Genomic DNA, 12,875 nt, shown 5'->3' with positions numbered 1-12,875 from the left:
CTCAGACGGTACATGTCAACCTGTTCACTATAATAGATTTGTGCCTAAGTTAAATAGTTGTATAGATTATACATTTATTTTTTCTAAAACTATTCCATCTCTAATTGTACATCTTTTTAAATTAAAAAAAACTATTAATTTTGTGTTCAATAAACGTTGTATTTACAAAGCACATGGTACATTTTTAAGAACAACAACTAAAAGGTATGAAGATTTGAAACTAGGGGTGTACATGGATTGAGTTGGAGAATTTTTCGATCGAGATGGTCGGGTTTGCTACGAGAATGATCCGAATTGGGTCTCCAACCAAACCCAACACAACGTTGGGTTGTCGAGTTGTTTATTTTGTTCCTTTAATATATTTTTTATTAACTTAAAATACTTGAATTTTTCATCAACACATGTTGATAACTAAAATTTCATCAAACTCAAATGTTAAGTAGCAAAATCCAAGCTATCTATTATATAAATCTAAACTTAGTTTTTAAAAGTATAACTCAAACCTATCCCAATCCAATCTGAAAAAAAATATAAAATTTAACCAAACCCAACCTAAAATTAAAACTAACTCAATCTAACCCAACCATTACAATTTAGATTGGGTACTTCGTGTTGTTCAAATTGTTTTCGAATTATTTAAACATCTCTATTTGAAACTCAAACTTCAAGAGAAGATATACATATCATTATTTTTATTTTATAAATAAGTACATGTCAGTTATAATTGAGATATAGGATATAGGGATGGATAGTTTCAATATTTGATGGCATATATAAAATTTTTAAATATAAAATTCAATCCGAATAAAGTTTTTAGAAAAGGAACTTACAAATTAAAACAAATCATGATGCAAATTATGAGTAAGAATATAATAAATGATTTTTTTATCTTAAATCAAAAAGAGAATTTGAACTTTTTAAAGGGCATTTTGGGAAATACAATAGCATGGAGCGGGGTTTGTTTGACGCGTTTCTATACGTAAGTAGGAAAGTTCCAAAGAGTTGTAATCTACTGCATCGCGGACAATCGTAACATTGTGCACCCGTCTTTACATCAACGGCTGGTATCGTAACATTTCCTCTGCCCCAAACCCTTGCAAAACCTTGGAAGAAAAAATCCAACAACCACTGTGATCTTGGTTGCCATGAGAAGGATTAACGGAGTTCATCTACTCCGCCGAATTGTGAGTGGTGATGCCACCACCGCCACCGCTTACCAGCGGCTCCTCCGTCAATCGACGGTGCTAAGAACGTGTGCTGGATCGAATATTCGGTGTTTCTCTAAAGTAGCGAATCCATTTGGTTCATATCATCCTTCGCCTGTTCGTAAAGTTGCTGGAAATGGTCGGTGCGTCTCTATGGCCTCTTCGTCGCTGGCTCAAGATTTGGCTAATGACCTACCGCCTCCGTCGCTCGTGCCCAAGGATGTGGTTCTCTATCAGTACGAGGCTTGCCCGTTCTGCAACAAAGTTAAAGGTAATTAACCGAACGTCCTAGAGGAATTTGTAGAATATGAAATTCTTGTCAACTCGAAGAAGGTGGATTACAATAAACGAGTCTTGTGAATTCTAGATATGGTAAATAAGTTTTGAATGTGGATGAGAAGCAATTTTTCACATGTTTGGATGGATGTTTTTCTTTTTCTTTTTGTTTTTTTGAAATCCGTGAGTGTCTGGGCAGGTTACGACTAATCTCGCAAAAAGTAGATATGAAATCCTAAATAAGTATACATGAACCTTATGTTATTTTATAAATTACATTGAATGAAGCAAAGTAGGTGCTTAAGCTAGAATTTTTATGTGAAGTTACAATTCTATTGCATCACTTCTTTTCTTGGTCTTTAAAATTGCTATTAAACTTCTTTTTCCCTCAGCATTCTTGGACTATTACAACGTCCCTTATAAAGTAGTGGAAGTGAATCCAATCTTCAAAACGGAGATTAAGTGGTCTGAGTACAAGAAGGTGCCAGTTCTGATGGTTGATGGTGTACAGATGGTGGATTCTACAGGTTCATTCTGATCCGAAATCACTAGGAAAAATGGAGAATATATTCTTTTGTCATGTTATAATGTTTTCAATCAGTGTAATTATAGATAATTGGCCTGTTTTACTTGTACAGATATAATTCATAAGTTATACCAAAGAATTCATCCTGAGAACTCTTCGTCGAACTCGGAAGAAGAAAGAAAGTGGCTTGGGTATACTTATTTTACATCTCAAGCTTCTGAACTTTTTTTTTCAAGCAGCTTTTCTATGGACCCATTGGATTTTAGAAGCAAACAAATTCTTTCCTGATAAAGAATTTGTTTGACTAGTTTGTCTTTCAACATTTTTGTGCATATGTGACTGATGGATGAGGATGTCTTGACGTGTAGGTGGGTGGATAATCACTTGGTGCACGTTTTATCGCCAAACATATACAGAAATTACAAAGAGGCTCTTGAGTCTTTCAACTACATAACCACACATGGTATGATAGCTATGAACTATTTTAGCTGGCTTTGCCGCATAGTTAGCATATTGTATCATATTTTTTATTATTTAATTTCCGACTTCATTATCTTGTCTCATCACATTGAATTATGTATTCACTGGAGGGTTGTTTGTTTCTAAATTATAAAATATCATTCACTTTCTTATTGTATTGAAATAGGTAAATCTCAACTCATGATCAGTTGTTCGCATGACTCATGAATCAAGCTGTGGGGAGTTAATATTTATGCTCATTTAGATCTACGATCCAATAAAATGTATATATATGTTTATTATTCTATTTGTTTGTGTTCATCAATTGCAGAGTTAAAGCGAGAGAACTAGAGAGCTAGATTGAAATTAGAGAATACAAGGATGGATGAGCAATGGTCTCTAAAATGCTATGTTCAGCAGTAGGTTGATACGGCTAAGAACTGTGTCTAGGATATGCATAGAGTCACTTTTTGTTTTATGCTCATTTAGACGTAGACTTGATCCGACAAAATGTATATATGTTTATTATTCTATTTGTTTGTGTTCATCAATTGCAGAGTTAAAGCAAGATAACTAGAGAACTAGATTTGAAATTAGAGAATAAATTCTTGAGTACCTGACTTCCCTGTATAACTTTAATATGGTGCAGGGAATTTTAGTTTCGCTCAAAGGATAATAGCAAAGTATGGCGGGGCTACAGCCATGTATTTTGTTTCCAAGAAATTGAAAGAGAGACATAACATCACTGATGAACGCAAAGCCTTATATGGAGCTGCAGAAACATGGGTGAATGCACTGAAAGGCCGTGAGTTTCTTGGTATGCTTAACTTCATTCACGATTCTGTTCAGTTATAAATAAGGTAAAGATATTTGAGAAGAACAGTTCTATTTTATGACATATTTGTCTCTGGATAGGTGGAGCAAATCCCAACTTAGCCGATCTTGCTGTCTTTGGTGTCTTGAGACCAATCCGACACCTTCAATCTGGAAAAGATATGGTAGAGCATACAAGAGTTGGTGAATGGTATTCTAGAATGGAGAAGGCAGTGGGAGAGTCTGCAAGGATTGACTCTGGAAGTTAGTTCAATTTACAGTTTTTGTTTCTCGATATTAACTCCATGTCTTGCCAGGTTGTAGAAAAATATCTGAACATTTAGAACCTTAGATCATAAAAGCTCGTCTGTGAGAATAATCTGCTAGATCCATGTTACAAATTGGGATTTCTCTTGTCCTTTCAGACCATTGGAGAGTCTGAATGTTGTACTTAAAGGTGGTGTTGCCGCATTATAGTTTACTGTATTGATTTTGGTGCATGCCCCAGTTGGTCCTATACATGTGACCCGCTATCAGGAAAAGAAAATCTTACAGGATCAACGAGAGTTTTCATAAAACTTAATCTCTTTACATGATCAAGATTAGATTTGATTCGTTTCCATAAAGTAGGATTAGACTATTACAATGGATCTGTTTCTTATGGGCTCGGCTAATAAAAAGCATCATGTGCTGAGGTTTGAGAACAGCCTAAATGCTTACAAAGAGTATAGATAAAACATACGCACATCCTTTTCCATATACATATAGTTTAGAACAGCTTTAGGATCTAAAGTCCATGATATACCTTTACTCCCCTCTGTAATATTTCCCATACCCCTAATTTTCTGCCATTCAACTCCAACTTTTCATAGATAACATGACGCATGGTGGAGAAGGTTACCATTGTTCCACAAGCTTTAGGAAGTGACATCACCACCTAAGAAATACTCCTTTTTTGTTTATTTATATTGGTGCTCATAAAGCTTCATGGTTGGTGCTGTGTTCTGGCTCAAGAAGTATTCCGTCTCTCAATTATGACCTACTAAATTAGGCTGCCATTTAGGCCTTGGTTGGGGTGTCCTCAAAATTTAGTAACATTTTCCTTGGTGAGATCTGAACTGTGGATAGTCGCCATTTTGGTGTTTCGCTCACCTTTCAAGGGCTCCCTGATGTCAATAAGATTATGATCTTGAAGTAAATGGAATGAAATGTCGAGTCCAACAGCTCATAAAAGAACCAATGAGATACTTTAATTATGTAAACAGAATTCGGCCTACTAGTGAGAATAATTCAGGTTGAAAATCCACCTTGAATGGCTCTTCGTAGTAACCTGGATTTTTCCATTAAACTACTACTTTTGTCTGAGAAACGACACCACGGATTTGTAGAAGGATGCAAAGGTTACAAGCAATATATAAAGAAGTATGCATGCTACGGCCATCTAAAATTTTCTCAGTTGAAAATGGTAAAGTGCACTATTATTTTAGATGGACTTGGACAAATCACAAAAGGCTCGATAAATATATAGGACTATGTATGGAAAGGACCAAAACATTCTTTAACAGAAACATTAAAAAAATATCAATATTTACTCCGTTATGTTATTAGGGTGGGGGGCCTCTCTCGTATTTCGTTGTTTGTGTTAACGTATTCTCTTTTATAAAAAGTATATATAACAACTCGACTTCTTAGGACAACTAAAAGGGGAATCGTTATTACATGCATGCATAAATATTTACATTGAGGGACAAAAACAAAAAAAAGGATTTTGGACTGCTTAAGTGTATAATGAAACTATTTTGACTTTAACTCAAGATTTTAAATCGTTTGAACCAGGATACTCCTTAACATGAAGTAAATAAATAAATAAATGAGAAGACATAAAGGTTCAAATGCAAAAGCGTTTCTAGTTCCTTTGGCACTGTCATGGATTCCTCTTATCAGTCGTCCGAGTGTCCTTGTCCTTACCTGAAAAAAATGTAAAGATAAAGGTTGAGTATAAAATACTCTGTAAGTGATCCCATTACCGAGATCAAACTATGCCTCCACAACCAGAGAATGATGAGCTCGTGGCTCAAACAATTACAACTGTCTCAGATAATGAAAAGAAACCAAAGGACGTACTGTCTTGCCTTGAGTCTGATGGTACACCGTCAAACATGGAAAAGTAACATGAACGTGAACCTGTCGATCTACGCATGTCTAGCGGCCTGAAAGCACACTGTCAAACACGGAAAAGTAACATGAACGTGAACTTGTCGACTCACACATGTCTAGTGGCCCGAAGGCACACCGTCAAATATGGAAAAGTAACATGAACGTGAACCTGTCGATTCACGCATGTCTAGCGACCTGAAGGCACACCGTCAAACATGGAAAAATAACATGAACGTGAACCTGTTTGTTCACGCATGTCTAGCGGCTTGAAGGCACGCCATCAAACATGGAAAAATAACATGAATGTGAACCTGTCGATTCACGCATGTCTAGCTGCTCGAAGGCACATCGTCAAACATGAAACTAGACCCGTTGGTCTTCTGAAATATAACATGCATCAAGGCGAAACGGTAAACTGCCCTATTCGTCTAATCATGCATCATATACATAATTTCAGTACTGTTTAGAAATTCAAACATGCTCATAATACTTATAACTGTCATGCAACAAGGATATCACAAGGACAAAATCACGCTTCTAATGTCCATTAATTAACTTGTAAATCGAATCTAGGCCACCTGGCATGAAGGCACCAATAATGGTATCACTTACCTCAACTTGGTCACAAAAGTCCACGCAATTAATTCCTTAAAAACCCTTGGATAAAACTCGAGTCAATCCTATGACATTAACCACAAGTTTAGTTTAGCAACTATGGCCTAGAAAGTGAGTACAAGATTAAAATTCTTCCAAAATCTTGAAAAAAATCCAGTTCTTGCCCAAAACAAACCAATTCTTACCCAAACTCAAAATTTTGACAGAATAGGCAGTAGCGGTCAGCGAAGTCAACGGTGGTTGATCGGAACGATGATGGAACTTAGGCCAGCATTGACTGAAATGAACGACTGCTTCTATCGGAGGCTAGGGCAGTTGGGGAGGGCACGACCAGATCTCTAGTGTCTGGAGTCGACAAGGAAGGAAAAAAAAAACCCCAACAACTTTGACGTTGATCGGGGAACGGCGTCTGGCGCGAGGAAGCAGCAGCTGGCAGCTAAATTGACAATGACGTTAGCTTCGATGACGGCGGCGAGACGAGACGATGACTAGGGCTGTGGATTTTCGCGATTCTTGAAGGAAAACAAAAAGGAGGGTGGTGGGTCGAGTCTGTGCGTGGCTGAGGAGAGAGAGATAAAATTCTAATTTCTTTTCTTTTTTCTTTTTTTCTTTTTTTTTTTTTCCTTTTCCTTTTCCTTTTCCACATGTAAATATATAAATATAACTTAAAACCTCTTTCCTTTTCCCTTTTAAATTCCAAATTCCCAATTCATTTTCCAAAAATATATATATATTTTCTTTTAAAACTTTCAACAAACAAATCTAATTATCTCCATAGATAATCAAATCTCCAAATGCAAGCCAAATTAAAACCCAATTAATTCTAAATAATTAAATTGTATTTTAACTTAGTCAAATACATAAATCTCAGATTCTGATTTATCAAAGCAGTCTAACATAAATTAAAACTTAATTACAAAATAAATCGGGGTGTTACATTCTACCCCCTTTAGAAACTTTCGTTCTTGAAAGTCCTAATCCTGCAAAAGCTCGGGATAAAGCACCCTTACGTCGTCCTCGCGCTCCCACGTTGCTTCCTCAAACTGATTATTCCGCCAAAGGACCTTCACCAATGTTATCTCCTTGTTGTGCAAAACTTTCACTTCCCTGGCCAGGATTTGAATGGACTTCTCTTTGTAGCTCAGGTTCTCATTCAAATGCAAAGGCTCATAATCCACAACATGAGATGAGTCTGCTACGTACTTCCTCAACATGGAAACATGAAAAACATTGTGAACTACAGAAAGGGATGGGGGCAAGGCCAGCCGGTAAGCTACAGGACCAATTCGTTCCAGGATCTCAAATGGCCCGATGAATCGAGGGTTCAGCTTACCCTTCTTGCCAAATCTCAACACCTCTTTCATAGGTGCCACTTTCAGAAACACTTTTTCACCTACCTTAAACTCCAGATCTTTACGCCTAACATCAGCGTAACTTTTCTGCCTACTTTGAGCCATTAACATTTGGGCCCTAATCTTCTGTATTGCCTCATTCGTGATTTGTACTAACTCAGGTTCTAGTAATTTCCGTTCCCCAACCTCATCCTAGCATACGGGTGACCTACAACTCTTCCCATAAAGGGCCTCAAACGGCGACATGCCAATGGTCGCCTGATAACTATTATTATAGGCAAACTTTATCAAATGTAGGTGAGAGTCCCAACTTCCTGAAAACTCTAATGCACAAGCACGTAACATATCCTCTAATGTCTGGTTTAATCGCTCTGTCTGACCATCAGTTTGTGGGTGAAAAGTTGGAGGTAAATCGAGGGTCCCTATCAGACATGATGGACACGGGCATCCCGTGCAACCTTACCACCTCTTTTATATACAACTGTACCCACCTATTCACTGAATATGTGGGCTTCCCTGGAATAAAATGTGCTAACTTGGTGAGTCTATCCATTATAACCCAAATCATTGTAAAACCCTTTGCGGTTCGCGTCAATCCCACAATGAAGTACATCGAAACATTCTCCCACTTCCATTCTGGTACGCTCAAAGGTTGCAACAAGCCTGTTGGCTTTTGTCTTGGGGTCTTCACCTGCTGACACATTAAGCACTTATTGACAAACTCTGCTATCTCCCCTTTCATGTTAATCCACCAGTAACAACGTTTTAGGTTTTGGTACATTTTGGTACTAGGATATATAAAAAATAGGGAGTTATGAGCCTCCCATAACAAATCATTCTTGAGGTCACCGTCTGCTGGTACACATAAGCGTCTCCGAAAAGTAAGACCATTATCTGCGGACATGGAGAACTCACAACCCTGCGCTGCCTTCACCTGTTGCACTATTTCAACCAGGTAAGGATCACTCTATTGAACATTAATAATTCTTTGCCTCAAACTCGTTTGTACTGATAACTGTGCTAACTGTGCAGAGACCTCCCCTACCACCACTGCTTTCTCGGCCCGTTCCAGGTCCTTACATAACTGGGTCTGTCTAGTGATAAGGGCTGCTGAATGGGCTACCTTCCTACTTAGAGCATCCGCCATTACATTTGTCTTCCCTGGGTGGTACATAATCTCGCAATCATAATCCTTCACTAGCTCCAACCACCTACGCTGCCTCATGTTTAACTCCTTCTGAGTGAAGAAGTATTTTAAACTCTTGTGGTCGGTGAAAATCTGTATCTTTTCGCCATACAAGTAGTGCCTCCAGATTTTTAAAGCAAAAACCACTGTTGCCAATTCCAAATCATGTGTGGGATAGTTCCATTCATGGTTCTTTAACTGATAAGAGGCATAAACAACTACCTTACCTTGCTGCATCAATACGCACCCCAAACCTCTCTTGGAGGCATCACTGTAAATAACAAAACCACCTGTTCCATCCGGCATGGTGAGAATTGAGGTAATAACCAACCTTTGCTCGAGATCCTGGAAACTATCCTCACAAGCCTTACTCCAAATAAAGGAAGCTCTTTTTCGGGTCAATTAGGTCAGAAGGGTGGCTATACGGGAAAAGTCCTTCACAAATCGACGATAGTAGCCCGCCAACCCCAAGAAACTATGTACCTCTCCAACTGTGGTTGGACAAGGCCAACTCGTGATTGCCTCAATCTTTGTGAGGTCAACAGATACACCTTCCTTGGACACCACATGCCTTAGAAAGGACACCTGTTTTAATCAAAACTCACGCCTGGAAAACTTAGCATAAAACTTTTGTGCCCTCAAGGTCTTTAGAACCTTTTGTAAATGCTCCTCGTGTTCTGTCTCTATCTTGGGATAAACCAAAATGTCATCTATGAAGACTATCACAAAGGTGTCAATAAATTCCTTAAACACTCTATTCATTAGGTCCATGAATACTGCAGGAGCATTGTTAACCCAAATGACATCATGATGAATTTATAATGCCCATACCTCGAATGAAAAGCTGTCTTAGGAATATCACTATACTTTATCCTCAACTGATGATATCTCGACCGAAGATCAATCTTAGAAAACACTATAGCTCCTTGCAACTGGTCAAATAAGTCGTCAATCCTGGAAAGTGGATACTTTTTTTTTTTTTTTTTTTTTATAGTCACCTTATTTAATTCCCTATAGTCAATGCAAATACGTAATGACCCATCTTTCTTTTTCACAAAAAGTACCGGTGCTCCCCACGAGGATACACTAGAGTGGATGAAACCTTTATTCAACAACTCTTGCAACTGAACCTTAAGCTCCTTCAGTTCTGCTAGAGCCATTATGTACGGAGCTTTGCCTGACTCCAACTCGATAGCAAAGTCTATCTCCCGATGCGGCGGTAGACCTGGGAGATCCTTTGGAAAGACATCCAGGTAGTCTTGTACTACTGGCTCCAAAGTCAAGGAGACCTCAGGCTCTCTAGTGTTAACAACACTAGCCAAGATACTCCAGATACTCTAGATACCCCGGTTAAGCAACCTCTGGGCTTTCATGGCGGAAATTACTTTGGGTTGGACCACGGTCCCCGCCTCTTTAAATTTAAAGCTGGCTCCTGTGGGAGGGTTAAAAATCATCTCCTTGCGAGAGCAGTCTATACTGGCATGATTAATAACTAGCCAATCCATGCCCAAAATCACATCAAAATCTCGCATGTCTAAGACTATTAAAGTCACATCCAGTGTACGACTCGCTACTTCAATCTGACATGCTTTTATCTTCTCCTTTGCTAACATAATTTCTCCAGACAGAGTGAATACCAGAAATACATAGTGCAAGGGCTCTAATTCTAACATGGCATGTTTAACAAATATCGATGATATAAACGAATGGGATGAACCAAAATCAAACAATACCAGCGCAAAGTGTCCCAAGATTGGGAGCGTACCTGTCACAACAGTGCCTGCTTTCTCAGCCTCATGCCAGATGGTTGAGTAAACACGACCTTATTGATGCTGAGGCCTATTCGAACTCCTCTGTTCATGGCCTACAAACTGGTTCCCGTAACGGGACGTGTTTCTATTAGGGCATCTATCCATCGAGTGCCCCTCCTACTTGCAATGAAAATAGACCCCGGTGCCTGCCAAACATCGTCTTCAGTGACGTCTTCCACACGAGCTACACACCGACCGATTTCTTTCTGCCATACCTGCCTCGGCAACCTGTTGCTTAAAGTGTTGAAGCGGTCTGCCTGAGCTTTGAATCTTCTGATGGGGGTGAGGCTCGAAAGCCTTCTGATCTACCTTCCTCTTCTGACCTGAGGAATGTTCCACCCTAAATGCCTGTGAATGCTCGTCTCCCGACTGTGGGTCCACCTCAACTGCCAAGCGAAGTGCCTCAGCATGAGTGGTTGGTTTGAAGGCTCGCACAATACTTCGTATACTGTCCTTTAGGCCTTGAACGAACCTCTCTACCCTCATAGCTTCCGTAGCAACCAACTCCAGGGCAAAACAGGATAGGATGTCAAACTCCTGGTCATACTCCTCTACTGACCTGTGTCCCTACCTCAGCTCCAAGAACTCCTTCTGCTTATTGTACCTCAAGTTGGCAGAGAAGTACTTCGCGTAAAAGCGCTCCTTGAACTGCTCCCATGTCACCAGTTCCCCTCCCACGCCCAACATTCTTTTTGCCGATTGCCACAAAATTTATTCTTTGTCAGTGAGCATGAAAACGACACATTGCACTTTCTGATCTTTTGCGCATTTCATATAATGGAAAATCGTTTCAATCTTGGATATCCATAACTCTGCATTGGTAGGGTCCTTTAGTGACCCATTGAAGGTGTTGGGGTTGTACTTCCTGAAATCTCGCAAATGCTTGGCCTCCACCGAAAGGCCCGACATGCTTTGGTTTTGGGTCATGTTCTGAGTCTGGACTTGCGGCATCTGATCCTACGGGGGTGGCGTCTGTTGGAATTGGGCAAACTAGGCCATTCGTTCATCCAGCATGTCCTTCGTTTTACTCAACACAGTTGATGTAACTGCTTCCCCAATAGTGGTTGTCCATTTGGTAAACTTTGATGGAATGACTGGGGTGGCCTGCATCTGTGGTGGCGTGGCCGTGTGCTGGGCTCTACTTCGTGTCTGGGTTCGCTGCCACCCTGACCCTGAGGGGTCCCTAGGTGACAAGGAATCCTCTGGTATTGGAGGGTCTTGAACTTGTGAATCTTGAATTTATGGATTCTTATCATGAGGATCTTGATCTTGAATTATCAGATTCTGTTTTTCGGGAACCCGTCCCCTTTTGGTAACCCTATGACTGCCTCTTCCCCTAACATGCACCATTTCCTGATAATTGTTCGCAACCAACCCTTAACTACTTTCCTTACCAGTAAAACACATCAAATGCAATCATAAATGCTACATATTTGGGTGCATATTGTCCTAGATACTTTTCATAAGGGACATACCTGACAACGACGAAGAATTTGTTATAAGCCGAAAGGAACAACCTGGACTTATATAGTAAGTCAGTTTACAGAACCTAAAACACGGGCTCTGATACCAACTATAACAACCCGACTCCTTAGGATAACTAAAAAGGGAATCATTACATGCATGCATAAATATTCACATTGAGGGACAAAATAAAATAAAATAAAATAAAATAATAGGATTTTGGACTGCTTAAGTGTATAAAGAAACTATTTTGACTTTAACTCAAGATTTTAAATCGTTGACCCGGGGTACCCCTTAACATGAAGTAAATAAATTAAAAAATAATAATAAATAAAAAAACATGAGAAGACATAAAGGTTCAAATGCGGAAGCGTTTCTAGTTCCTTTGGTACTGTCACAGATTCCTCTTATCAGTCGTCCAAGTGTCCTTGCCCTTACTTAAAAAATGTAAAGATAAAGGTTGAGTATAAAATACTCAGTAAGTGATCCCATTACCGGGATCCGACTATGCATCCAAGAATGATGGGCTCGTGGCTCAAATAACTACAACTATCTCAGATAATGAAAAGAAACCAAAGGACGTACTGTCTTGCCTTGACTTACATGTCTAGTGGCCTGATGGCACATCGTCAAACATGGAAAAGTAACATGAACATGAACCAGTTGATCCACGCATGTCTAATGGCCCAAAGGCACACTGTCAAACATGGAAAAGTAACATGAATGTGAACCTGTCAACTCACGCATGTCTAGCGGCCCGAAGGCACATTGTCAAATATGGAAAAGTAACATGAACGTGAACTTGTCGATTCATGCATGTCTAGCGGCTCGAAGGCACACTGTCAAACATGGAAAAATAACATGAACATGAACCTGTCGGTTCATGCATGTCTAGCGGCTTGAAGGCACGCCGTCAAACATGGAAAAATAATATGAACGTGAACCTGTCAATTCACGCATGTCTAGCGGCCTAAAGGCACACCGTCAAACATGAAACTAGACCCGTCGGTC

General features: G+C 39.5%; 2 protein-coding genes and 1 long non-coding RNA gene across 4 annotated transcripts; 1 reads left to right on the top strand and 2 right to left on the bottom strand.

Moving 5' to 3' along the window:
• The first annotated feature begins 1,059 nt into the window (after window positions 1-1,059).
• LOC120076579 (prostaglandin E synthase 2-like) lies at window positions 1,060-3,840 on the top strand. The gene is made up of 6 exons (XM_039030451.1): window positions 1,060-1,476; window positions 1,874-2,008; window positions 2,120-2,198; window positions 2,376-2,470; window positions 3,116-3,283; window positions 3,382-3,840. The coding sequence occupies exons 1-6, from the start codon at window positions 1,146-1,148 to the stop codon at window positions 3,546-3,548; spliced, it is 975 nt and encodes a 324-aa protein (XP_038886379.1). The 5' UTR covers window positions 1,060-1,145; the 3' UTR covers window positions 3,549-3,840.
• Window positions 3,841-4,009: 169 nt separating this feature from the next.
• On the bottom strand, window positions 4,010-6,723 carry LOC120076580. Of its 2 annotated transcripts, XR_005481579.1 has the most exons (4): window positions 6,237-6,710; window positions 6,049-6,116; window positions 5,404-5,500; window positions 4,010-5,247 (listed from the first exon to the last, which is right to left on the bottom strand). It is a non-coding gene; the product is annotated as an uncharacterized LOC120076580 (long non-coding RNA). The 2 variants fall into 2 exon arrangements; XR_005481578.1 differs by having other exon boundaries at window positions 5,404-6,116; window positions 6,237-6,723.
• Window positions 6,724-8,370: 1,647 nt separating this feature from the next.
• On the bottom strand, window positions 8,371-10,886 carry LOC120075481. The gene is made up of 6 exons (XM_039028907.1): window positions 10,616-10,886; window positions 9,949-10,195; window positions 9,692-9,888; window positions 9,244-9,365; window positions 9,073-9,174; window positions 8,371-8,955 (listed from the first exon to the last, which is right to left on the bottom strand). Exons 1-6 carry the CDS (start codon window positions 10,884-10,886, stop codon window positions 8,371-8,373), a joined length of 1,524 nt encoding a protein of 507 aa, XP_038884835.1.
• Window positions 10,887-12,875: the final 1,989 nt, after the last annotated feature.

The sequence above is a fragment of the Benincasa hispida genome, chromosome 4 (genome assembly GCF_009727055.1).
Source record: "Benincasa hispida cultivar B227 chromosome 4, ASM972705v1, whole genome shotgun sequence".
NCBI classification, from domain to species: domain Eukaryota; kingdom Viridiplantae; phylum Streptophyta; class Magnoliopsida; order Cucurbitales; family Cucurbitaceae; genus Benincasa; species Benincasa hispida.
Note: the sequence above shows the minus strand (reverse complement) of the source record. Positions and strands in the feature narration are given on the sequence as shown.